General features: G+C 36.0%; 1 protein-coding gene across 1 annotated transcript in view; it reads right to left on the bottom strand.

The window, feature by feature from the left end:
* Window positions 1-27963, bottom strand: part of NKAIN2 (sodium/potassium transporting ATPase interacting 2) — a 280197-nt gene that overhangs the window by 218783 nt on the left and 33451 nt on the right. The window contains exon 3 of the mRNA XM_015821631.1: window positions 23980-24060. Within this exon, the coding sequence (XP_015677117.1) occupies window positions 23980-24060 (81 nt within the window). The remainder of the gene's footprint in view (window positions 1-23979; window positions 24061-27963) is intronic.

The raw sequence follows: 27963 nt of genomic DNA on the forward strand, positions 1-27963 counted from the left end.
TCCATCAAAAGTCAATGTCAAAGGCCATGTGTTTGAGAGAGACCTCCAGCCTACTACAGACTCTAGTGCAGCCTTCACCTGAAAATGTTGCTTACTCTTATTTTAGATATTTCAAAAACTTGAGAAGAATATATTGCATCCATTTTCTCTCTTGGGGTATGCACAGTTGTGTCAAGGCAGATAACATTTGACCCATCATACTAAAATGGACATGTGCAAAGAATCCAGGCTACTGAGAAAGCCTTTTTACTGCACTGAAGACACTGCCTATCACTCCTTCTATGTAGACCAGGTCAGAAAATGAACTCCACAAGAAGACCAGAACAACATCTTACTGAGATAAGCTATGTTAGCAGAAGTTTGTATATCTAGTTGTGTGGCACCTCTTCCTCTTTTTTATAATCCAGTCACTTAGGGAGGTGTCAATCTGAGTCACTTCTGAATATTATCTAGGCATTCTAGACTTAAAAAAATTGATCCCCTTTTACATGGGTAATGGTTCTTGCACATTTCTGTGAAGGTCACCTCCCTTACTCTCTACACTTTCCCAGCAGAACAGTGTGCAGTCTAGAAGTCAGCTGATGAGTTTGATAAAGATAAAACTATTGTGCCTGCCCAGGGAAATTTGTCTGCATTCCCCATTATTCCGATAGGCTACCAGATGAGAGTTTTCTAGTAGTCCTTCTTGAAGATTGTCAAATAAAATAAAACCTAGTCTTTAGGTTGTCAGCCATAGATTTAAAAAATTTTCAGCTGGAAATGGCAAATAAGCTTAGCTTACAACCACATGGAATCAGCATAGCACACAAGCCAACTAAAGCCCTTCAAAACATCCTAAGTAAACCAAAAGACCCAGCAGGACCATAAGAAAAAAACAAGAGTCATTACAACATACAGTGTAATGATTGCAACAACCACTACACAGGACAAATAGACAGAAGATTGGCAGAACACATCCATGAACACCAACTAGCAGTCAGAAGATATGATGAAAATTCTTTAATTTCACAACATATGGGCAGATTTAACCATAGTTTCAATTGGGAAATTGTGACCATCCTAGACCAAGCCAAGTCCAAAACCATACGGAATTTCTAGATGCCTGGCACTCTGACAAATTAGCCATCAATAGACACATAAATATCTATAGACCATGCAAAAGAAACAACCAGCCAAAAAGGGAACAAAAAGAGCTAAATACGTCTCTATGATACCAGCAATCAGCACATAGATAAGCAAAGATTAACTCCAAGATTAACAGAAGACCAACAATCAAGTAAACCAGGGGTCCCCAACCTGTGGACTGCAGCCCAGTAGTGGGTCATGGCCTGCTGGCCACCAGGCTGCGGGACAGGCTGGTCAGTGCGTGCGCGTGCACACCCCCTCACTTGCACTAGCACCGCAGCCACTGGGCACAAAAACGGGCTGCCGCTGCGCCTTGGGGTACAAAACGGGCCACCGCCATGCCTCGGTGTGCGAAAATGAGCCACCGCCATGCAACACAAAAATGGTGCTGCTGTACCACAGGCACAAAAATGGGCCGCCGCTGTTCTACAAGGTACAAAAATGAATTCTGCCATGCTGCGGGGTGTGGAAACGGGCCACCACCACCCCGTGGGACACTAAAATGGGCACTGCCATGCCACAGGGTGCCAAATGGGCACTGCTGTGCCACACGGCACAAAAACAGGCCACCGCCGTGCTGCAAGGCACAAAAACGACTGCTGCCGCACCACGGGGCACAGAAACAAGGCGCTGCACCATGCAGGAATGGGGCACGGCTAGTGAGTATCATGTGGGTGCTAGCCCCACCCCATTTGTGGCATACACATGCTTGTGACCCCGGGCACACACGTGCACATGCACACATGTAAAATGCTTCACCCTCCCTTTTTCTCCAGTCCGCCAACCGACAAAGTTTGGTGACCTCTGAAGTAAACAATATCCCAATTAAGGAACTGTCAAACAAACCAACAGTAAACAGCCCAACCTCCACCAACACTGACAGGGCAAACCACTAGACTATAAACTGAGAGCAAACCCCACTTCTTATTAGCACCGAAGATGTTACCTAGTTTGGATAATGAAATATCTGCAAGAAATCTGAAGACATAATAAACGTGTAACATTTTCTCTGGAGCTATAGGCATGAAGGTTTCCCACTGGTGGAAACTCCTAATTATGCTTCATACTCCTGGAATTTCTATTGTTTATCTGGTGGATAAGCATTCCCCCCCCCCTTTTTTAGGAGTAGTGGCGGGAATGCAACATCCCTTCCATAATTGTGGGCCATGCAGCTCTAGCAGCATCAACCTTTGCATATTTTATCTTGCTGACAGCGAGAAACTGAGAGTAACTATAGCACCCTTTATTTTCGCTTTTCTTTTATATATGTTGAGTGCTCAGTTGACTTTTCCCAAGTCTCAATACACTCAAGTTCCTTCGAATTTTATATCATCTTTGTTACTATTATAAATGAAGGCAAATATACGTGTTCCAGGATAATGTTGCAGGATCTAATCTGGTTCGGTCACCAGGACCAGAGATTTTTTGTCTTCTGAGCTTTTGGGCTTATGCTGGAGCCCATTTTCAAAGAACTTCTCTCTAGTTAATTTGATACTATTCCCTATTTCTTAAACTGCGATACACAGAAAAGGACTGAATGATTTGATAGGGTCTAACCACAGCAGAACTGAATGGAATAATTACTTGCCTGATTTGGAAATTCTATTTCTATTGATATAGCCTAAATTTGCATTTGTCATATTTGTAGATCTATCAAACCCATTAATAAAACCAGTGAAGAGTAGAAATGTAGGACTATGCTCACAGCATCCTACTCAATACCTTTTTCCAATTCAATGAGGAATGTCTGATGAGAACTCTTTCAGTACAATTTTCCATCACAAACTCCTGTGTAGAAACCTGATCAGCTAGATTAATGAAATAATTGTTCTCATATACACAAAGGCTTAAGTGTGCAATATAGATATTTATGTTAATATGGGAAAGCCAATATGTACTTACTTTCAGTAAAGGATCTGCTGCATATACTGTAAAACACATTTGTTTACAACTTGTTCCTTGAGCTTAGTCTTTTTCCTAATGTTTAGAGTCTCTAGATATTTAATATTTAAATTTATCTCTGTACCTGCCAATTAAATTCATAAGAAATATCAAGGTAATTTGAACCAAATACTTATCAAATCAAGCATCCTATTCTCACAATATACCACCAAAATAATCTCTGTTTCTATGCTGCAACAACTGGCATTGAAGGGTGTATTGTCTATGAAGCTAGAGATAATGCTATCGCAAGCAACAATTGATGGCTTTATCTTCAATGTTTTTTTAACATTGTTTTTTTAATAATCTTTTATTAATTTTTTTATAATCACAAATCCTTAATATTTTATAAGCAACATGTTATCTGGGTTCCAATAGTTAGTTTACTAATACATGTTAAACTCCTTTCTCCCTACCTCATTTTTCTAGCCATTGATAAAATGTATCCCATGTTCTAAAGTATTCTGAAACTTTTTTCTCTTTCATTTTCAATATAAGTCTGTCCATTTCTGCACAGTCCAAAATTTTCTTGATTATCTCTTCCTCCACTGGTAATTCTTCATCTTTCCAATGTTGAGCAAATACAATTCTCACTGCAGTTAGTACATGTAACATTAAATATACACATTCTTTCCCATAATTTCCTACAATTATACCTAACAAAAATAATTCTGGCTTAAAATCTACATGTTTTCTTATCATTTTCTCTAACTATATATGTATTCTTAACCAAAATCTTTTGGGTTTAGGCCATGTCTACCAAAGATGATAATATGTCCCTGGTTTTTGTCTACATTTCCAACAATTGCTAGACATATTTTTAAACATTTTTGCTAACCTCACAGGTGGTAAGTGCCATCTATAAAACATTTTATATAGGTTTTCTTTGTAAGCCACTGCCTTTGTTATTTTAGAGTTTCTTTCCCAAAGACTTTGCCAGTTTTCTAAATCTATGTTATGCCTAAAGTTTTTTGCCCATGTTATCATTGTTTCTTTGACTTGTTCCTCTTCCATCTTTAAACTTAACATATATTTATGCAGTTTCTTAATCATTTTTTCATCTGATGTCAATAGTATCTGGTCAAATTCTGTCTGTTCTTTATAAAATCCAGATGTTTTAGAATGTTTTTCATATTTTGTTTGAATTTGCAGGTGTGGTCACCATGATAGGTCAATGCCCTGTTCTTCCAGTTCTTGTCTAGATTTTAGTTACTCTTCAATATTCAAAATGTCTTTATAAGTTACAATTTTCTCATAGTTAATTGGGTTTGGGTGAACAAATGTTCCATTGCTGAAAGCCATCCAGGTATTTTCATATAAATTTTTGCTTTTACCTTTTCCCATCCTAGAAGAAGTGCGTTTCTTATATAATGGGTTTGAAAGTATCTATGTATTTTATTCTTCCCATACCATAGGAAGGCATGCCATCCAAGTTGTAGGTCATGCCCTTCTAGGAATAGTAATCTTTTATGTCTAAGGCTTATCCATTCTTTTAACCATGTAAATACAGATGCTTGATAGTAAAAAGCCCAATCTGGAAGCCCAAATCCTCCATTTTCTTTCGCTTCTTGTAGCATTTTCAATCTAATTCTGGCTTTTTTTCCTTGCCAAATAAATTTCAAGATCAATGTATTTAATTCATCAAAGAAGTCCCCCCCCCAGTTTTATAGGTATTGTTTGAAATAAAAAGAGTAATTTTGGTAAAATATTAATCTTCACCGTTGCTATTCTCCTTAGTATTGAAAGTTGTAGATTTTTCCATTTTTCCAAGTCTAGTTTTATTTGTTTTAATAATTTTACGTAGTTGTCTTCTTTTATTGTTGCTTCTGTGTAATCTCTTTTTAAAGCCATTCAAGCCAATATATCTTCCAACAGTGATTTCCTAATCTGACTTTGTACTTTGTAAAGAAAGATTTCTGTTGTTAAAAGAAAGACATAAGCAATTTTAACCTGTTCATTATCCACCACCTATCAATGTAATTATTTTTATTTTTTTAAACAGTATAGAGACTCAGAACTCTATATATTTAATTCAGAAATTGTTATGGTACTAAAATGTTAGTATACCCAGCTGTAATAACAGATATCCTTGTAATGTGCAAACATTAAGAGGTTAGATATAAATTTCATGGACATTTTAAACAAAGCAATTGTATGAGACCTGAGCATAAATCAAATTTTCTTACAATATGTTTTGCTTGTGTACATATATGTAATAATGTCTGTACATGATGAACATTTTCTGAATGAATGATTTATTTTATACATCGTCCTTTCTTCAGATAGGGCTGATTTGCAGGAAATGTAATTACTTTATGTGTACAAGGAAACTAAACTATTTAATAATATCTGCATTGAAATATTTAAACCAGATAATTTTCACATTCCTGTTCTTCAAATTCCAATAACTAAAAGTTTAATTAAGTTTGTTTTTCTCTTACTTTTTCCAGATACAATTTTACTATTACTGAAAAGACTATACTTGATAAAATAAGCACTCATGGGAACCTACTCTTATTATAATTTTATATGAATTATTTCTAATTTATACTGATAGGGAGTAAATACTGTATATATAATATGCAGTATTTCAATTAATATATATTAAAATTATATTAAATGTTATTACAACTATTTGTAGGCTTTAATTTCCCAATCATTTAACATATATTGTACTTCTTTACATTCAGCTATACAAGCTGGAATGTGTCCACATGTAGAACAAACCCCAAATTAAAAAGAAAAACAAGAGTAAATTAGAAACATTTGGTGGAATTTCTGATTTTTTTTATGAATTAATTAAAATCAGGCATAATATGAACTCACTGCTAACTAAATAAGGCCAGATAAAACATCTAACTAACTTATGAGAGCTATTATTTTGGATGAACTAGAATATTTGAAAGATTTATATGTAAGATTTGTAGTACAAGTAGGAAGTCAAAATTACTATTAACTTTTGAGTTTTATTTGAGGAATTCATTGTTCTTAAGACTAATTTTTTGAAAAGTGTATTTATATAGATTAGTAACTTCCTTTGAGAATGGAATTATTTCCCCAAACATGGTTTAGATTATCCCGAATCTAATTACCAGACAAATTGGACTCCCAAATGCCTTATTAAATGCCAAGAGAAACAGAGTAGAATCCAAATAGCTTATACTATACCCATTGAGCCTTCAAAACCCTGTTCTTTTATTCACATCAATTTTCATTCATAAGAAGGGTCTTATTCCATTCATAAGAAGGGTCTATCAATAAACTTCTGAATAAGGTTCTTCAATCTGTCAAATCCTCTTGGGTGCTAACCGTGTGCTGTTTATTTTGCCAATTATGAGGTATACATTAGCCTCTCCCAAAGTCAATGGCTAATGCTAACATAATAGTCACAATATATATATATATGTATATACTTCACACCAGCAGTTAAAACATTGGAGGAGAAAAGAGAAGAAGCCATCAGCTATAAGAGAGTGAGGGATATGGATTAAATGAAAATGGGACTATCATAACCCTACACAGAGCAAAGACAAACTGGATGAATAAAAGTTCAGTAAATTTCACACAGACAAGAAGAAACAAATTATTATTATTATTATTATTATTATTATTATTATTATTATTATTATTATTATTATTATTATTATTATTATTTAAAAAATCAGATTATTTTGAATGATTCTAGATTAATTGCTTAGTAAGGGCAAAACAGAAATAGAAATCAAGCTAGGAAAATTTTTATTTGGCTTGAAAGCAATATGTAAACGTTATACATTTTAGGAAACCTAAAAGAAAAACGTGCTAATTTTTCTAGTATGTGGTATCTGCATTCCCTTTGTATTTCATATTTCAGATGGCCACTCAAAGTATTCAGTGTACATTTGCATATTTGTTTTTCTTTTTAATTTAGTAGGTATAGACTGACAATTCCTAATAATACTATGCAATGTGCTAAGAAACCTAAGGCAGAAGAAGCCTGCAGTCTTTCCAGAAAAATCCTGTCCCTATTTGAGAATTTCTGAAGAGGGAATGAATAAAATTATTCTTGGAAGCCCTCAAGGTATTTAAAAGTTGTTGGTTAGAGTCCAGGCCCAACTAAAGAGTTTTACTGCACTTCTCACGGTATTAGTCTATAACTGAAAAGTCATGTCACCTTTCATCTACAAGTTAATATATTCAGAAACTAAAGAGTAATAGACTTTAGTTAATTTGCATTTTTATTTTTCATATAAAGGGACTTCATGCCACTAAAAACAAAGAAAGATTCACAGCAAATGGTTTATTCTTTTTTTTGCTTGTGTCAGCTAGGTTCCAACCTTCTAACAAATCAACAGTTATAGCCAAGAAGCTGGTATTTCTTTCAGATGTATCATAATTAAAATACTGTATCTTAAATCTGTTAAAAATGTCATTTTATTTCTGTTACTATATTATTAAATATTTTTCTATTGTCCACTCAAAGCAATAAAATAACTCATATAAAGAAGAATGCCAGAATTATAATCGCAAGCGACATAGTTCTCAATGACATTGAATACCCCAAACCAAAAGTTCTTGGCAAAAGATAATATGTTACTGAAATTATAAAATGTCTTCAAAACATAAAATTAGTTAACAGTGTACCAATCCTTATTTGGTTTAATTAAAATAGATTTTTTTAAAGTTGTGTGTTCAGTGCCACATTTATGAAAGCAAAGTATGTATTTTTGATACTTATATGTTTTATATATTTTTCAAAGTTGCTCTGGAGTCTAAATTTCCATTCCTTGGAAACTTCTCAGTTCTAGACCTATTGGTACAGTTCTAGACGTATTGGTACAGTTCGAGATCTATCTAGGTCATTTTTATTCCCTTTTAGAACAACAAATGCTTATGATACTTCACACCTGAAGATTTCTATTGTAGAATTCTGCTCTGAGAAAGTTTTGGACTAACCTTTCTTCTTTAGACAAGAAAAATAGTATAAGAGAAAACTTTTTTATTAGTTTAAGTGCTAAGTATCAAGGAACTACACAGCAAAAACACTTTTTATCTTTCCATTCCATTTGGTAAATCATATATTGATTTAGTACAGAATTATAATATGACATTTCCCTTTTCTAATCTTGAGTGGACAGGAAAAATGCTGGGTAAATTATATTATTTGGATCATCAAATTAAGACAGTGCCATGAAGCGGGAGAGTAAATAATTGAAGCAATCTGCAATCATCTACTATTGCTTCAAATTGCACACATGCTATTTTAATCACCTTCTTCCGAATCACAAAAATAAAAAAGTAGAATGCTTTAGCATTCAACATTGTACTGATGTTTTTCACATTACACAAAACACAGTTAGTTAATTTTTCTCCTTGAAATTGGAGTTGACAAAGATAACTGAAGACATTGCTGGCCTTCCTTCCTTCCTTCCTTCCTTCCTTCCTTCCTTCCTTCCTTCGTTCCTTCCTTCCTTCCTTCCTTCGTTCCTTCCTTCCTTCAGAATCATGTCTGCATTTTTATTAGGATCATTTATTGGAGTGTACATACAATTATCACCATGCTACAGCTTTCTACATTCATACTAATTTCTGATACCATATATTTTATTCCTTTTACTTGCGATTAAACCTACATCTTTATTTTGTTATACTGTATGTATTGATCAATCCCATTACATAAGACCAGATCATTTTTTTGGAAAACTGGTGTTATACCTTTCATCCTTTCCTTTAAATTTTGCCAGATATCTTTTCCTGTATTCTCTTCTGTTCTTTATTAAATTTCTGTTTCATTGTAATCGTAAGATTCTTGGTGATACAAGAAAATAAAATAATAATTGCAATCAACATTCAATCTAGAACTTGAAGATTTTTCATTTCATCTGTTGATTCATGCCTTACTTCTTACATTTAAACACTGCAATTTTCCATGAGTATAATCTCATGAACTCATAAATATTGAACTCCACTACTCATAATGGCTTGGGTTAATTGAGGCATTCAGCATAGACAAGGTTATCAACTTTAGTTATAGTCTCACATATAATTCAAGGATCAGTTTTGATACTTTTTTGCCAGTATGCCAGAAACACAATCAAAGTTGACATTCCTCCTGACAAGATTACTATGCTTTACTTTGCAAGCCAGAATGTCTAAATCAGGGGTCTTCAAACTTGGCCTTTTTATGACTTGTGGACTTCAACTCCCAGAATTCCTCAGCCAGTGTGCCTGGCTGAGGAATTCTGGGAGTTGAAGTCCACAAGTCATAAAAGGGCCAAGTTTGAAGACCCCCTGATCTAAATACTATGCTGCGAGCCAACAGAAAGTTGTTCCGTTCTACCAACTCAGAGGTACATCCAGTAAACTGACACATACTCAGAATACAGAGTTTCCATGTACTTATTGCCTTTTCTGATACAAGTGCTTGTTGTTTTTTATCTTAAAAACTGACATAGGATTACATACAACATTTCTTGGTCTGAAAGGGTCTTTTATTTTTTTTTCTACTAAACTATTCTATGACACCAGACATGCTCTCTGTCCCAATTTTATCACTTCTGTTTTTAAACCATTTTGATTTTTTAATTATTGATCATGGGAAAATATCTTTTAAAGTTAGCCAAAGGGAGGTACCATTGCTTTTATATCGAGATACTGATGTGCAGTTTGGTTTAAAATGCTGTTCCAAATTGTGATAAAAAATGCATAATTTGGCTATGTCTTGTTTTTCATTACACAGGCCTCCAGTTTCTTAAAATTCAGTTAAATCTCAAGGAAGGACATGAAACAAGAATACACCAGATAGGAGGCTTCAGTGATGGGGAAGAGATGCACTGAGGTAAATGACAAGAGACCCAGTACCCTGGACAACAGTAAAAGACAGCCAAGAGAAGTGTTGAAGGTGGCTTGAGAATGAGGTACAAGTTAAAAGTTTTACAAGTTAAAAGTTACAAGTGACTAGAGGACAGATTTTATCACAGTATTAGCTAAAAATAAAATGACTGTCATGACAACTCATTCCATCTGTCTTAGCTGATTCAGGAAGATGTGTTTAAAAGGATCAAATTTGAAACAGCATATGCCTAGAAATGTGTACATTAATTGAAAAGTCTTTATTTTCACTGTGAATCTTACATATGTTTCACTACATCTAAAGCTGCAAAAAAGAGCATGGTGCTCATGAAAGTCAACAGGAAATTGCATATATCTCTAGAAGAAATGCTTAGGAGCGCTTTCGTTCTCCATTCCCAAAAAGCCTCAAATCCTTAATTCCATTGGCACAACACACTTGCATCACTTAAGCCAGAACATTTGTCTTCAAAGAGCTGGCATTTTAATATATAGTTTTAAATCAGCGGGAGAGAGCTTATCTAAGCCAATTAAAAGGATCATGAATAAAATTGAAAGCATGGACAGCAACAACTAAAAGTGGCATATATTTTGGAAACTGCCAGTGACTCAAATTTACAGGAACAACTTCTTATGATACGCATGTCATTTCTTTTAATTTCACTTTACAGTACTTTAACCATTCAAATATTTATAGAGATGCATTACTGCAGAAAGAACATTTTATTTATTTATTATATTTATTGCCTGCTTTTCTGCTTATATAAGCACTCCAGGGGGTTTGAAATAATTAGAACTAAATACAAAATATAAACCATGTCAGTGAAATCAGTATCATTAAAACCAGTAGCATTAAATAAATTAACAGCTGAAAGCTTGGTGAAAGAGATGTGTTTCTGTTATTTTCCAAAATACTTGAAAATACGGACTACTGTAAATACTGACTACCAGTAGGAGAATCAGACACAAAGCTATATAGGGTTCAGAAGTCCATGCCAAAATCATAAATTATATCCACTGGGTGATGGATAGCCAGTGCAGATTTTTGAGAATAGACAGCATGTAATACCCACACATTGCAGTCTTAGCAACATACCTGCAGCATTTTGTACCAAATGCCATTTCTGAATACTTTTCAAGGATAGCCTCACTTAGAGCATGTTGCAGTAATAAATATTTGTTGCAACCAAAGCCTAAATAACCAGTACCAAGTCAAACCAAGAATCTGGGCAATATACTCCTTATTAGAGCCATTACCTATGAATTCAATGACCACGGAACACTCCTAAATTATAAACTCATTCTCTCTAGGTGAGTGCAGCGCTGTCCAAAACAGGGGTAATTTAAATCCTCAAATCCAGTTTTCTTGTGAGCTACACAACCTTCACCTTGTTAGGATTTCATCCCAAATTATTTTCTTTCATCCATCCTTTAATCAAGATAAACAATATCAAAGATACAAGTTGTCTTATTGGACTAGAGTTTGGACTAGAGCCCTGGATGATCTTTCATCTACATGAAGATGAAAAATAGCATTGGAACAAGATAGAAGCCTGTCAACGTACAGAAATACAGGCCTAGGTATTGATATTGGATCCATATCCAATGGATATGATTCATAGACAAAATTTTGATTGAAACAGGTCCAGATAGAGCTGGAGCTGCAAGATGAGTACTTTCTAAATTCATCTCACTGAATAATGGAATATTGAGCCAAGCCTATAATTAAAGGTCATGCTGGCCATATGACTGCGGAACTGTCTTCTGACAGTGCTGGCTCAACTTCCTTGAAATGGAGATAAACACCACTCCCTATAGTCGGCATTGACTAATGGAGTAAAATCCTCAGGGATTCCCTCCTCCCTATAATTAAAGAGAATTTCCGAATCACCTTGCAGTGAGATGGGCGGCAAACAAATTAAATGAATGAATGAATAAATAAATAAATAAATAAATAAATAATTCTTCTTTAGGAAAAAGCATGTTCAAAGAAGTTCAAAGTAATGGACCAATCAGTAATGGACCAATCCCAACCTGATTATTTGACCCATCAAGAATAAAAAAGGTCAAGAAAGCATATGGTGACTATAATTCTTGCATATACAGGTAGTCTTCGACTTACGACCACAATTGAGCCCAAAATTTCTGTTGCTAAGTGAAACATTTGTTAAGTGAACTTTGTCCCATGTTTACAAACTTTCTTGCCACAGTTGTTAAGTGAATCACTGCAGTTGTTAAGTTAATAACACGATTGTTAAGTGAATCTGACTTCCCCATTGACTTTGCTTGTCAGAAGGTTGCAAAAAGGTGAACATATGACACTGCCATCATAAATATGAGTCAGTTGCCAAGGGTCTGAATTTTTAATCACATGACCACAGGGATGCTGCAATGGTGGTAACTGTGGAAAATGGTCATAAGCCCTTTTTTCAGTGCTGTTGTAACTTTGAATGGCCACTAAATGAACTGTTGTTAAGCTGAGGACTACCTGTACAGTATGTCTCATGTCTTTTTCTGCAAAGAACATGAGAATTGATCACAATGATTTTTCAACTGTTCTAGCTCAACTCTCCAAAAATCTTAAAAACTCGAGATATCTGTAAGACTAGCCACCTATTTTGTGCAGATGAAATGAGGCAGGGATGCAAGTCCACTTGCTGCATCCATTACCTTAAAAAAGGGATTCACTCCATGTTCAGTCTTCAGCCTTCTACCTAGCTGCTTCACTGCTCTCAGGGTCCTGGTAAATTGAGATGGTCCTTTAGCTAGAGGGAAGAATGGGTTTAGGAAAGATAATGTCAAAGATATTTCAAAAGTATCATTGACACATCAGGTAGTCAATTCCACCAGGATATTCAGGAGATGCATCAGGGAACAAGGCTGGACAATTTCAACACTCCTCCAGTGTGTGGCAGAGTTTTCATAATATCAGCTGTTAATCTAAAATTTATCTGAGAATGACCTGTTCATACTAACTGAGTTACACAGAATTCCTATATTTTCAGATCATTTGTTTCAGATAAACAGAAGACAGTAAAACCTAGTAAGATTAATTGGGAGGAGTACATGTCTCCTATTTATAAATATCTGTTAAAAACTGTGATTTGTGCAAATGAGCCCATTTCTGTAATGACATTGTTATCCAGATGATAGCTTTATATTATATCATTACAGAAATGTTAGCCCATTCCATGCAAAGTGCATTCCATCGTGAGCTAATAAATTGAGAGCTCACTGTACCAAACTTAGAATGTACCCCACTGCAAGCACAGGCCAAATAATAATTGAGAGAGTCCATAATCATTACAATGGGCATGAAATCCTAAACCAGTATTGACTGGACAACCTCAGAGAAACCTCTGAAATTCACCACCCTAAGTGCCAGATGAGAAATGGTCCCCATCAGAAAAAGCTATTTGTTGCAGACTTCCATGGCGAGCCAACATCTTGCTGGTGTTTGTTAGCTAACAAAATAGCTTTTGTGAGGGGAATTGTGACTGGATCCAAACAGCCATAATTTCTCTGGAAGAAGTTGAGAACATCCACAAGATCATCTGGATTCCAGATAATTTCTCGTTGTAAGTAGACCACAGAAACTGCCATTTTTATTGTTGGAATATGAGTGGAGTGGCTGGAAATCTGGATTACATCAAGCTCACATTCACAAAGCAGCCTTTACAAACACTGTCAGAGTTTATTAGATTGTCTACATATCAAGTGTCAATGGCCACTGTTGCTGTCAATGACCACTGTTGACAGCAACAATTGTTAAAAGTTTGGTAGCTGATTTTAAAATTTTAATTAAATTGTAAAATTTAAAATATTCAATGTTATTATCCTTATTAAATGAAGCAAACCTTTTTTTAAATAAATGCACTATTCAAAATAGATGCACTTTGGAGACCAAAAGTATTTGTATTTTCAATTAGTATATCTTATGCATTTGATTACTCAAAGATGCTCTGATACATACATCTATAAAATGTATTTGTTTGTTTATAAATAAGCACAGGGTTATAGAATTAGAAGAGCTACTTAAGATATCAAATCTAATCTAATCCAGTTGACCTCCCCCTTGACAGATAGCTGTCCTACCTCTATATAGTGAAGAATTCACCACTTTACTCAGCAATTGGCATCATATATTCCATTAAATTCTTGTGGAAGTTGCATACTTTTCAAAGAGTCTGAATAAGGACATTGACTACTGAATTGTGTTCATTCTTAATAGTGATATAAATGTGATATTTCATTAGGTAGGAGGAAAACTGTAAAAATGCACCAAGATACATTCCTAGTAACAGACCCCAATTACTCCAGTTTTATATCTCGTGGTATTTCAGAGTGCAAAACCAAGAGCCATGCAATTATCATTACAATTGTATTCTCAAGTCATGTGTGCTAATGAAGAAAAACTAACTACTTCCTTCTTCCAGGATGTATTATGAATTAACACACTGATTTCTTGTAATAACTGATTTCAAGTAATAACCAGGCCTCACCCACCTCAGCAAATGTTATCTAGAGGCTGACACCCAGTCTTGGCAATCAGTTGCATAAATAACATAAGTATAAACTGCAACAGGATGAAATAAGCTTCTATGATGTTATTCCAAATTTAAGTCTTCCTGTGGAAGAAAAGGAAAACGAATGGCTGATTGTATAGATATGCATGATGACAACTCCACAAGGTGCTCCATTAATAAGCTTGAGGATAGAACTTCAGGTGAATTGAATATTCTTGAGTAAGAAATAACAGCATGATTTAGTAAACAGAGCAATGGGTGGGTGTAGAAATTACTTTGGAGAGATGGAGGATTGGGTAGCTTTGCATAGCTCTTTCATGTTAGTATTATGTTGGCCAGTCTCTATTATATATTCCTTTAATTTTAATAGTTGTTTTCATATTTTTGCCAGGGGGGGTTGAAAGCTACCTTAACAGATAATCTAAAGTCATAAATTAATTATTCACCTCTGTCCCACCACTTACCTAATGTGTATTTTCCTATTAGGATAGATCTCAGCATGTAAACAAACTTACCACTGAGCAAAGTCAGGTGAATAAAAGTCCAGATCATAGAATTGCTCAAATTAGCTAGCTATTTTAGCTTTGTTATACTGTTCCTTGTTGAAGAACTAGCTCTTGGTATGAAATCAACAATCACCTACACTTCTGTTTGATTCGTAAGGTTACTTAATCAATCAAGTCTTACCCTACAAACACAGAATCCAATTTCTTTTTGAGTAAGTGTTTGTGGTTCCTCAGTAAGTGGAATGCTACACTCTTGCAATTGTCTGGTGAACAGATAGCATGCACCATAAATTAATCCCACTGAAATTGCAGCAGCAGATTTTGGAAGGAGCACATTAGGTACAACCAGGTCCCTCTGTCTGAATGTACAAAGATAGGATGGTATAAGAAAACCACATAACAGAATTTTTCATCATAATGAAACAAAACAAATCACATTGGGGCAAAAAGAGGGCCAAGTGTCATGAATGTGTTAGAAATATAGCTCAATATTTAGGGCAATTCTGGAACTTTAAAAAACTAACCTTCCTGTAGATAGTCAATAAAATATTCTTAAAATAACACTGTAGTACATTTGCAGTACAATATAAATGGTTTAAATGAATGAACAAAAAAAATAAATGTGCTAGGTTCTGCAAAAAAGTAATATGAATGTACATACGAATACAACACTAGCAGCAGAGAAAAGTTGAGTGTCTCAGTTGCATCACCCAAGATGGAGACTGGTCAAAATATAACTTCTGGCCAATGAGTCTGATTCCCCTAGCAACTCTTGATAAATTTAACTGACCTATGAAGAATGACAGCATTTTCAAACGGTATCTTCTTCCCTTGGAGCCCTCCAGAAACTAAGATGTAATGAAATTTGGATATAAGACATTAGGCGATAGTTAGTCTGGGGAAAGGAGAAAGCTATAAAGGAGGCCAGGCGCTAAGGTGGGGACCAGGCACAGCCAAAAGATAACCAGAAGGCAGTTGTCAGGGTCAGGGTAAAAGTCAGATGTACCACTACTGAAAAAAGATGGAGATGCCTAATGAGATATATTCCTTTTTCTTCATGCACTGGAGTTTGGTTCTACATTAACCTTTGTTCTGTATTTTCCTGCCTTTTTCTATTTTAGATAATACTATTACTCTCTGAGTCTAAGCTATTCTTTTACACATGGTCTTTCGGCTAATTTTGTGTTTATTATTTATTTATTTATCATACTTAAGAATTTCCCATCTCCCACCCAGAGGGACTCTGGGAGGTGTATAATTTAATTTTTTATGAATTCTCCTAAGATTTGGCTAATATATTCTCTCTATCCCATTCTCTTTCAAATAAAGTCTAGTCAGATCCTCTCCTACAGCCTGCTAGAGACTCAAATATTTCTAACATACTATGAATATAATTTCCTTCTCTTCTATCATTTTTAACTTCTTATATCCATATGAATTATTAGTTGAAAGTACAAAAATAAAAGGGTCCATGAAAGCTTACCCAAATACACTATTTCTACAGCAATACAGAATTTAATTTTGCAATCATTTCCATTCTAACTGGTAGAAATGCTGAGGTTAAAAAACCCTGCAAACTAATTTATCTGGAACCACAAGCATCCTTATAGTATCTACCCATGAAACTATCTTCAATATAGCCTACACTGTTGGATACCAGCACCATTTTAAATTTTCATTTGTTAGATATATGATCAACCATGTCAAATCTGTAAGAGTAATAGAAGTTGGAAAAATAAAATGAAGTCATTTACTTAAAACATTTTGATAGCTATTTGTCAAAAAAAAAAAAACCTGGTCAGATTTCATGCTCAAAGGCATTTACCTACAAAGTTAACGGGATGCTTTGAGAAGAAAAGTAATTTAATTTCTCAGTTATCTTAACAGAACATCTGCTGAACCAATATCCATGGAAGCTAATATGTTCAAAATTAAATATCCTGCAGGTACCTTATTAGAATACATGCAACACTGAAATTTAACTGCTAACCACTCCATTATAAATTATTTCTCTGATAGATATAAAGTAATAAGGGGCCAATATATCTCTAAGGCTAAATCACTCCAGTAGCTTAGATGGCAGGAAAAATACAATGAGAAAATTGCTGAAATGTTGTATTAAAATTGCCTTTTACATGTTATGAAATAACATGTTTAACTTACATATTAAATGTACTTTTGAAATTATGTAATTTCATTGACTCATGATTGAAAATGTAATATAATGCAGCAAAAGTGTCACCTTATATATCTGTAAGGTCTTCTATGCTTCTAATATATATAGACTCTAATGTGTAATTTTTCATTTTCATTTTGAAACTGAGTCACTAGCACCATGTAGATAAGGAAATGATCACTAACATAATCATGTGGACCTACAGATAATCTTAAAAGTATCCATAAGTGTAATTAGAAACCCTAATCATAGACATTCATTTTGAGATATGCTGAAAATAAGGATTTCCACTGAAGCAGATAGCATGAAATGAAAACAGGGAAAGAGAAGAATAAATGTAAGCCTAATATACACAATAAATTAAGTCCATCTAGAATGCATTCAATTTCTTATCATTCCCTGTAATTTAATTTTGGTCATGTTATTTAAATTGGTAAAAATTCTGAAAAACATGCAGATAGGCTCTCCATCTCTCTCTTCTACATGGGTGATGGTCTTTTGAACATTTAAAGATCCTGGCTTGACAGATGAATATTTAGGACACATCATTATGGCAAGCCACGTAACGCTTCTATAGAGTTTTGCACAAGGGCGCGAGAACAACCTATATTCATTTCATCTGTTGACAGAATGAAATGAACCTTTTTCAGACTGGAGAGATAAAAAGAGATACCAGGTTCTAGGAACAAAGCTAAACTCTGAGCATTTGAAAAACAAACAAATGCAGCTGATTTTAAAGAACTGTAACCTATAAAAACCCCAGTGATTTCTATTATAGTTGGAATATTCATCCCTTTATGACATTTTAACTTCTTTACAAATTTCATTTGCAAGCAAACAGCTATAAATATAATTTGTTTTTCTCATGCCGTACTATGAAAGAACAGGGTTTTTTTTTTCTAAAACACATTCCAGACCCGGCTATCAAATCAGACTGGATCTACAAACCAAATGGTTGTCTCTCTACATCCTTTGTGAACAGATAAAACCAAAATAGATACATTTTAGAAGTGCCAGACTTGCAACAATTCAATTACAACTTTATGCCAAACAAAATACCATGTCAAACAAAGTGTAAAAAATTTAACCGTAGAGGCACCAGAGTTATCCCATGCTAAACAACACATATATAATACAATTGTTTTTGGACGATAACATATCATATTCTTTAAAGCAGTCAGATAACTGAAGTGGTTTCATAGATCAACAGGAATACTGAATATTTTCCTTTCTTTTGAGCAGATTTTCTATTTGATGGTGCATTCCTCTCTCACTAGTACTATCTCTCTAAACCATTTTGTACGTAAGTTTGAATTTGCAAATAATTTCACTTCCTTCAAATCTCCATAATAAACTTGGTATATTAGCTAGTAAAATCCCTAGAGCAGCACGTATAAAAAAATCATATGATAATATAATAAGAATATTCAGTTTTGTATGAAAAAGGCAATAATTTATGCTTGCAAGAAATACCCTAAACTGTGTTTGTGTGTTTTTATTCGTGTGTGTGTGTGTGTGTGTGTGTGTGTGTGTGAGAGAGAGAGAGAGAGAGAGAGAGAGAGGGGGGGGGGAATATTCTGTCCATAGTTTCTTAACTCATTTAGGCCCTTGTATCTATTAAGACTGGGGTTTTTTTTGAAAGCACTGTGCATCCTCTGCACTTATGTAGCCATTCTTAGCTGTGACATTCAACACTTTAAAAAATGATTATTCATCAGCCTTGACCATTCTTAGGGTTAAAAGTCTGCCCTCGCCTATTTTATACGTTGGATTCATTCCAAAAAGCTGCTGCCCTCTGCAGCTGCTATCTAATCCTTGGAAAAAGCACAACTGCTTTAAAGAGTTGCAATTGGAGGGTACCTTCATGCATCTGTGCTCTTGAAAGCACTTCTTGAAGTTTATCTAGTATTGCTCTTGATTCCAGGGCAAAGTTTAACGTGACACTGAAGCAAAAGGTCATATTTTATTTAACCTTGTACTCTGGGATATCACAACCAATCATCTTCCTCTGCCAGTATTTCTAAGTCACCTTATTTCAAGGTGATAATTGAAAAATTAAAATTTCATGCAAACATTCTGTGCTACTTAGTGTTCTTTGAAGCAGGGACACCAGATGCACTTCCAGTGACCCAAGAGGCTGTGATTCTGAAGTAAATTGCAGCTTAATTTCTAAAAAAGAAAGTAATCAATCTAAGAAAGCATATAATATAATTTTTCTTGCCAGCATAACATTATTTAAAAGCATTTGCGTAAAAGCATGAGCTCTATGTAATTTGCACTCCCAACAGAAAATATTCCATACATAGGGCAGCCTTCTAAAATGTAACTTTTGTCCTTTTTGTTACCTGGCAACCTCTCGTAATAATTTTGATAAGCTGTGAAAGCCATGGTATCATGGGGAAGACATTAACAATGACACAATGGCCCAAAATGTCCTGAATCTGTTGCCAAACTTCACATTATTTATCTATCTCAGGTTTTAATGCACGGAGACCAGCGCTGCCTAGCTGTTCATTGGCAAGCCCTGCTAATCTCCTCATTCTGAATACCCCATTATTGTTATCAAGCTCTTTGACTTCAGTAAAGAGCTGCTGTAAAAGTGTCACGACCTTTGTGACATGGGAGGAGGAGAAAGAGCCATTAGTAAATTTTCTCACAGGGAATAGAGCAATAGCTCGGAAAATGGTATCTTGATCGGGCAAGTAATGACAGAAAATCAGTTGTAGATAAGCAAGGGGAAAATAAAGACCCGTAACTACTCCATTCTCAGGTGAAATAGCTTTCCGTAGGGAAGAAAGGTATATTTTACATACAGAGAAAATAATGTATTCCCAACTGGGCAATTATTAAGCTATATTTTTAAAATACGGATCCCTAAAATTATTTTGTGGAAGATTATCTCTCATGCTTTACAATCTGAACTGTGTCCCTGGTGTAACATAGGAATGGCCCAGAGTTTCCCCAGGGTCACATTTTATTCGCTATTTACAGTTAATTCACAGCAATAGCCTTTTCAAACAAGGTTCAGTATTCTTTTCCTTGCACGAAGAATTTCCCATGAGTGCTGTTAACCATGCTGTCATATTTATTTTCAGGAAAACATTCAAACAATGAAAAAAAAAACCCAAATAAACCAAAACAGTGGGACAACCTTAAATCTCACTTAATCATTCAAGACTACTTGAACTTTCTGTTAAAGAAAACAGCGAATGAGTTGTTTTTAAGTGTGTGATCTTTAATGGTGCTCATGTAGAATACTGTAATCAAATATATCAAGTGGTCAGGAGTATCGGGTTGTGTGTACACTGCACCTCATGAATAAGAGTACGTGTGTTGGGTGTGAACTTTAAGAAAGATTGAATTTGTGTCTTATTGTTCATAAATCAAAATCTTTTTCCCCCTTATCTGTTATCTGTTCAGGTTCTTAGGCAAGTATTCGCAGTTACTTCAGAGAAACATGGTTAGTTGATCTCAGCCATTCTTTGAAAGTATCCATCAATTTGTCTACATTCCAAATATTTCTGATAATGCAAAGTGATTAAATGTATACCTCAATCATGTTAAAAAGATGGAACAGATTTACAACTTTCATCTAACAATGTATTCTCAAAAAGTTGGTGATCTGCAGTTGGGTCAAAGTGCTTTTTCTGTGACTATTATCACGGCCTGACTCAATGCTCAGACTTTCTATGACTTGGGATGTATTAGTAACTACATTTGGAACATATGAGCAGCATGTGATGTGGACATATCACAACAGCTTCAAAACTATCCCAGATAAGTGTGATACAGGAGACTATTGAAGTGAACACCTCACAGTAGGGAATTTCCACCCAGTTCATTACAAATCTCAGTTTGAGGGTATCACAACAGAATCAATAATGATGGGGAAATAGAAGCTCCTCAAATTCACTTAAACATGGGACTAGAACACAGTATTTCATGCTAATTGAATTAAATCTTACAAAATCTAACAGAGTCTGCTTTCATATCAAACTTTTAGACTTTTTATTTGTGAAAGTATTTTTCAGAAAAGGTGCAGTTGCTAGCAATTCTTTTTTTTCAAGCCAGAAAGCAAAAGATATGGCTATTTAAGTACCTCTTGATTCCCTGCAGGAACCACAACCAATTCATGCTGTATCTAGTGTTTCTTTCATACTGCTACACAGGCAAAATTCTAGACAATATATATCTGCTTTAGAATCATTTCCCAATATGTGGTCACCACATGAAAGCTGTGGCTTCCCATGCTGGCAGTCTCAGAGATCCGCATTGTTTGTATGGATTAATTCATCACACAAATCAGTTCTTTTTCCCATACCATCACGGCTCTCTCTCTCTCTCTCTGTCTGTCTGTCTGTCTGTCTCTCTCTCTCTTTCTCCACAAAGAGAAAATTTGTAATATCAGAGAAAAAATCATTTGATTTCTAAAAGCCAATTCACATAAAAGCTTTAAAATAGCTTATATACAATGATATAATACATGCCCTTAAAGGTGGAGGTGGATCAGAATGAAGCAATTGCTGGTTTATTTCATTTGCTATGATTAAAAATAATAGTGATTCTTTGTCATCTTGGAAAGAAAACACTCAGGTCAATTTAGTAAGTTTTTAAAATGTTCTACTGTGTTTTGAAATACTGAACTTTCATTGTTTGCAATCATTGCTATATTTCTTCCAAGAGTCCACTTTCACTTTCTAATAAACATTTCTTGATTTGTAATCTCCTTGACAAAGGACTTAATCCAAAATATGCTGGACATTTTTTCAGCCACTTTGAATCCATCTCCTCTGTTTTGCATAACAGTGTATACCTTCTCCACATGGTTTGAGTAAGAACAGATGGATCAATCTATTTTCAAACTCTATCGTTTTCATGTGTGGCCAACCTTGTCTTTCTATCCTTTTAATGAACTGTATAGGTATTATTAAACCACACACAAAATTAAATAAAAGCATGTATTTCATTACTTCATGAAGACAAACTATTTATGTAGTCACTAAGCTGACAATGCCTTAGTGGTACATAATCAATCATTTTATCACTGATTCATAATTATATTTTCCCTCAAAATATGCATTATATATTTGCTTTTCTGTTGCTTTTCTTCTTTATATTATTTGTGAATCAGAACAATCTCAGGACTCCGGGTGGCCCATATCAGAATAAAACAAATGAGAGATACACAAACAACAAAACAATAATAAAGACTCAACAAAATTATTTAAATGGAAGAACCCAATAGCCCAATCAGCGATAGCTAAAAAACTGTAGAAAAAGGACAGATTTTTGATTTTCCTAAAAACAAGAACGCAAGGCACCTTCTGAAGCCCTGGAGTTGATATAATGGGATTCAATCAGGTCCCATGAATTTCACAAGAGGGGACTCCTAGAAAGACTTTTTGAGTTAGACTGGCAGACTTAACTACAGCAAAGCAATGTAATATAACCTAATGTAATATAACACTGTCCAATAAAGAGCTTTATAGGTAACTAGGCAACTTATGATCATTATTTCAAAGACAGGTCATTGTTTCAAAGATATTTCCTTACTTAAGCAGAGAAACAGAATGATTATGGGTGGATAAAAATCACTGGGAGTGGGAGGCAACTTCTGAATTCCTGTTGACTTCCCCTTTGAGTTCCCTCCCTCCTTCCCTCCCTTCCACATTTATAGAAAGGCAAGAGTTCTCAGATAACTATTGATACATCTGATGAGTACACAATTGACTTCTAGTCCTCCATAGGCATGGCAGCTGGATGGATGACTTTGGGACAGCCATTTTCTCAGTACAACTGCCTCACTATGTTGTGGGGAAAAGAAAAGGGAGCACTATGATTAGGAGACTAGAAGTTAAAACATGCAAAGAATAGTAATAGGAATTGGGTATATCTAGTATAATGAAAAGAAGGACTAAGGGTGACATGATAGCAGTGTTCCAATATCTAAGGGTTGCCATAAAGAGGGGGTCAACCTATTCTCCAAAGACCTGAGGGCAGGACAAGAAGAAATGGATGGAAACTAATCAAGGAGAGAAGCACCTAACAGTGAGAACAATTAATCAGTGGAACAGCTTGCTTTCAGAAGAACTAGAGGTTTTTAAGAAGAGACTGGACAATCATTTGTTTGAAATGGTATAGTATCTCTTGCTTGAACAGAGGGTTGGACTAGAAAACCTTCAAGGTCCCTTCCAACCCTATTATTCTATGTTCTATGCCCTTGGTAGGAAGTGTTCTACTTCAGAAGCCAACTCCCTTCCACCTCTATTATTCTATTCTGTTAAACTATGAACACCACATTGTTCAGAATAAAGATGACATAAAAAAGAATAATACATACAAAGATTTTTTTTTACTCTTGCCCATATGTGTGTTCAGTATGTGTGTGGAAGTAAAGTTGTTGACATCACTTAGTATAAAAAAGTATAAAAAAATGCTTCAATCCCATATATTGCTAAAAAGGAAACAGTTGCCAATGCTAGTTAGCTTGTCCTTTTTTCACTAATTAGCAAAACTATTTTGAATATGCATACTTCTATACCGAATCCACAACTCAATGCACAAGGAAAAAGCAATAATATGCATCATATTTAAAAGCATCTGATCAGTTATAGTACTCCCAAATATGAAATTAACATTATATAAATTAGTCTATGGAAATCTTAGTCCATTCACAATCCTCGTTAGAGTTGTCCTCCTAGGTGTATATTTTATACTAATAATATTTTGTCAGTGATTTAAGACATGAACTGCTGAGGCAACAATGATATTCATCATTTCCAAGATTACTAAAGAAATGACCACATTTTGAATATGTAAGAGTAAACGTCTTGGAGAGGTAAACATCAGATATTTAGTCTATCAGGCAGTGAATTACCTTTGATAGGTCTCCAGCTTCCAAGTAGAAGCAGATAACAAATATGTTCCATGTAACCCAGAGGATTAGCCAGACAGCATACTGTAGACAAGGAAAAGAAAATAATGCATTACTATTTTTAATATATTTAGGCTTAAATGATTCTGAAAGTACAAAAATAAAAATTCTGACATAGGCATGCATACACAGCACACAATCATAATATTGTTACATGAAAGAGGTTAACTTACCCTTCCAAATAAAGACAAAATGAGTGGCACTTTTCATTTCACATTTATTCCATATAATAGTATGATAGAGTGGTAGTCCTCAATGAATGACAATTTGTTCAGAACCCTTCAAACATACAGCAGTGTTATACAACTGATACTTATGCCTGGGCCCTGAAGGTATGGCCATAATAATGCTGCCATGTCACATAATAAAAATTTGACCACTTGGCAGCCTGGCGACACAAATACAGGAGTACTTGAACTCCTGCCACTTGCATATCTTTCCCATCTCTGCCCTTTTTGGCGACTCTGCACAATGGTACTCCTTGGGGGGCAGGTGACAGTGGTGATGCTGGGGTTGGCTGCCACCCATCCCTGAGCCTCTACTTCAACCCAAACACTGCTGATGCCACCAGCACCATGAGGATTGTCACCTCAAGCCCCACAATGTGGCCAATCACCCCAATGCCACATTGCAAAGCCCTAGCTGCCCCGTCATCCATAGGTCCTGCTGTCCCCACCAGACCTTCACCATCTTCATCTTCTTCCTGTTGCTAACCAGGCATACCCAGCCTGATCCTATGCAAGACAGTGCTGGCTGCACCAGACCCTCTACCTAAGGACAATCATGCTTCTCCAAACAACACACTGTCTTCTCACAATGCTTCAGAGACTTCTGAAGGCCCTGGGCTTCTACTTCAGCCCGGCACCACATCTATTTCATTGTGTCTGTTTATTTGACTTATTTATTGGATTCAATATAAGCATTGCTTGACTCCAACTGGGCAGCTCACAATATAAAGCTTAATAAAAAAAAACTTTCTACAAAACAAGATGGGATATATCCACTCTATGCAACATAACAAAAAGAAAAAACACAAACAACAGGGGGTCCCATTCTTTGGCCTAAGGTCTGGGAGAATAACCAAGTCAACAAGGGTGGAAAGCCCTTGTTGGGAGCCACATGGATTTAAGGGCAGGAACACAATAGAGAAAGCATGTTTTGAGGGTTCCCCTGGATGGTTCTATTTAATCAAAGGGATTCAGAGTGCCCCTATTTGTCAATACATACTGGCTGGGCAGAAGCTATGGGAGATGTGCAATTCTTAAGATAACCTGAGCTATGCCATGTAGGACTTCATAGGTAATTATCAGCATCTTGAATCATACCTAGAAGCTTAGTGGGAACAGTGCAGCTCATGGAGCAGAGGTATCATTTTGGTATGTCCATCACTGCCCATGACAGCATATTCTGGACCAGTTGAAGCTTTTGAGTGATTTTCAGGGATAGTCCTGTGTAGAGTATATTACAGTAATCAAGCTTTATGATGACGAAGTCATGAGTGACTATCTAAAAGGACTTCTGGTTCAGGAAGGGGTACAACTGGTGCAACAGATGAAACTTTACAAAAATCCCTTGGTCACAGTGGCACCTATTATTCTTTGAGCAGAAGCTGCAAATTCAGGACAACTCCCAGATTAGGTATCACTCTTGAGTTCAGATGTGTTGGTCCCTCAAAGAGTACAGATAGAAAATCCTCAGTTCCAAGGAACCTCAAGAGCCACAGCCACTCAATCTTGGTAGGATTGAGTTGGAGTTAGTTCCTTCCCACCTGGTCTCATACAGTCTACTGAGACAGGACCACACTTCACTTCACTTGGTTAGCTCATGGTCAATATTTGGATATGATCGGTATATTCATAATGCAGAATCCTAAACTGAAGGATGAGCTCACCCAGCAGCTTCATATAGAAGTAAAATAAGCAGGGAGAGAGAGAGTTGAGCTCTGTGGCACCTGAAAAAAGAAGGGACAACTTCCCCTGTACCCAGTTAACACTGATTGGATTTGGCCAGAAAGGATGAAAACCACCACAAAATGATGCTCCCCATTTCCAGTTCCTGCAGGTAGTCCAGAGAAGGATACTGTAGTTGATGGTACCAAAAGCTGCTGAGAAACCAAGAAGCACCAAGATGGATATACCACTTCTATCCCAGCTCCACATTTCATCATCAGGTCAAAGCAAGGTTATCTCTGTCTGAACCCTTTCCTGAATTCTGACTGAAACGGATCTCTGTGTCACATGCATATTCTTTTGACACATTTTGTCAATCTAAGTTCCACCAAAGTTCAGCTTTCCACCAAGATGCTGATACTTTTCCATGAAACCTCAGATTTCCAACTGAGAGACTACTTTGCAAGCCAAAATGTTTATTATTCACAACTATCACTAGGAAAGATAAGCAACGTACTGACAATTCTGGTAATTCTCAAACAATAATAATTTCATGCTAATCTGCCTCAACCCCATGATAATTTAATTAGTTATATAAGATCATTACATTACTATTATCAAAATTGTTTTCTAGCAAATCAAAACACAACTTTACAGCTATATCTTCTGATTTTATCATTTCATAAGCATACTTAGTTGTTTCAAGCATGTAAATCAGTGATTCCGTTTTATTTGTTAAGGGTAATTATATCTCAATTTTCCACAGAATCATTATGGAATTATTGTTTTTCTTGTTTTGGACCATTTCCCATATGGCACAAAGTTAGGCAAGAATTTTGTTTGATCCATATTTTAATGAAGTTTTGTAATTCATTTTTTTCTGAATTGATTTGCAAACCAGAATGCAGCCTCTGTTCTTCTTTCGGTAAGGGGGGGGGGAGTGAAAAGAACAGATAAACAAGTTTAAGGAAAATTGCTTGCAAAAGCCATGTATTAAGAAAAATGCATACAAACAGTTCTACAAAGAGATGCAGAAATGGAATATATTTTGAGAAACAGAATGAATCTGTGTTTGGCAGATTAACCTATCCTTAATCATGATACTCATCATCATATTTGTTTATATATTTAAATGATATATCCCAAAATTCTAACTGAATCCACAGTGAAGCTTCATACAAACATAAAACAATTTTCTTCTGCACTGTAACTTTTACAGCACTTTTACTATCTCAATATATTACTTTTCCTGAAGAAAAGAGCATATTTTGTACTAGTGTATTAAACTCCTTTATCTAGGCTGTTCCTTGACATTATTTATATATTTCCAAATAATGCTAGTTTCTTAAAGAATTTGAAAGTGGAATAAAAAGATATAATTCTCATGTCAATAAACTGCAACAGAAACATAAAAGTAATCCTCATTTTACAATCATTCATTTAAGCGATTGCACACTGCGCATGCCCGAAGATGGCGGATCGACTCCGGGCGGCTCCGTGAGACAGCAGCGGGAAATGGGGGCCTCGCAAGGGGGTGGAACCGGCCGAGATGTGGACTCGGTGAGTTAGATCTTCCGGATCCCTCCTGTGAGCGGATGGCAGGTGGATGGGGATTCAACGGCCTGGTGGACCCTGGTGGACCCCGCGGCGAGATGTGGACGAGCGGGCGTTTTTTGGCGGCCTGGCGGCCTAGCAGCGGCCCGGCGATTTGTCCGGCAACCCAGCGACCTTCCCGGCCTTCCAGCAGCCCAGCGGCCCAGCCCAGTGGCTTGCCTTGTGGCAGCATGGCAGCCCAACAGCTCTGGGGCGACTCGCCGACCCAGCAACCTGGCAGTTAGCAACCTTGAGGCAGCCTGCCGGTGGCTCAACGACCTAGCGGCCCAAGCGTCCCGACGGCGGTCCGGTCCGGCGGCTTGGCAACCCGGCGGCCCGACAGCCTGGTGGCTTGGTAACTTGGGGATGTGGCGGCTGAGGGTGGGCGAGTGGCCTGGAGACTTTTACTGCCATGGGATGTGGCCGGTGGCCCGGCAGCCTGGTG

The sequence above is a fragment of the Protobothrops mucrosquamatus genome, unplaced genomic scaffold (genome assembly GCF_001527695.2).
Source record: "Protobothrops mucrosquamatus isolate PMUCROS unplaced genomic scaffold, P.Mucros_1.0 scaffold1368, whole genome shotgun sequence".
Classification (NCBI taxonomy): Eukaryota; Metazoa; Chordata; class Lepidosauria; order Squamata; family Viperidae; genus Protobothrops; species Protobothrops mucrosquamatus.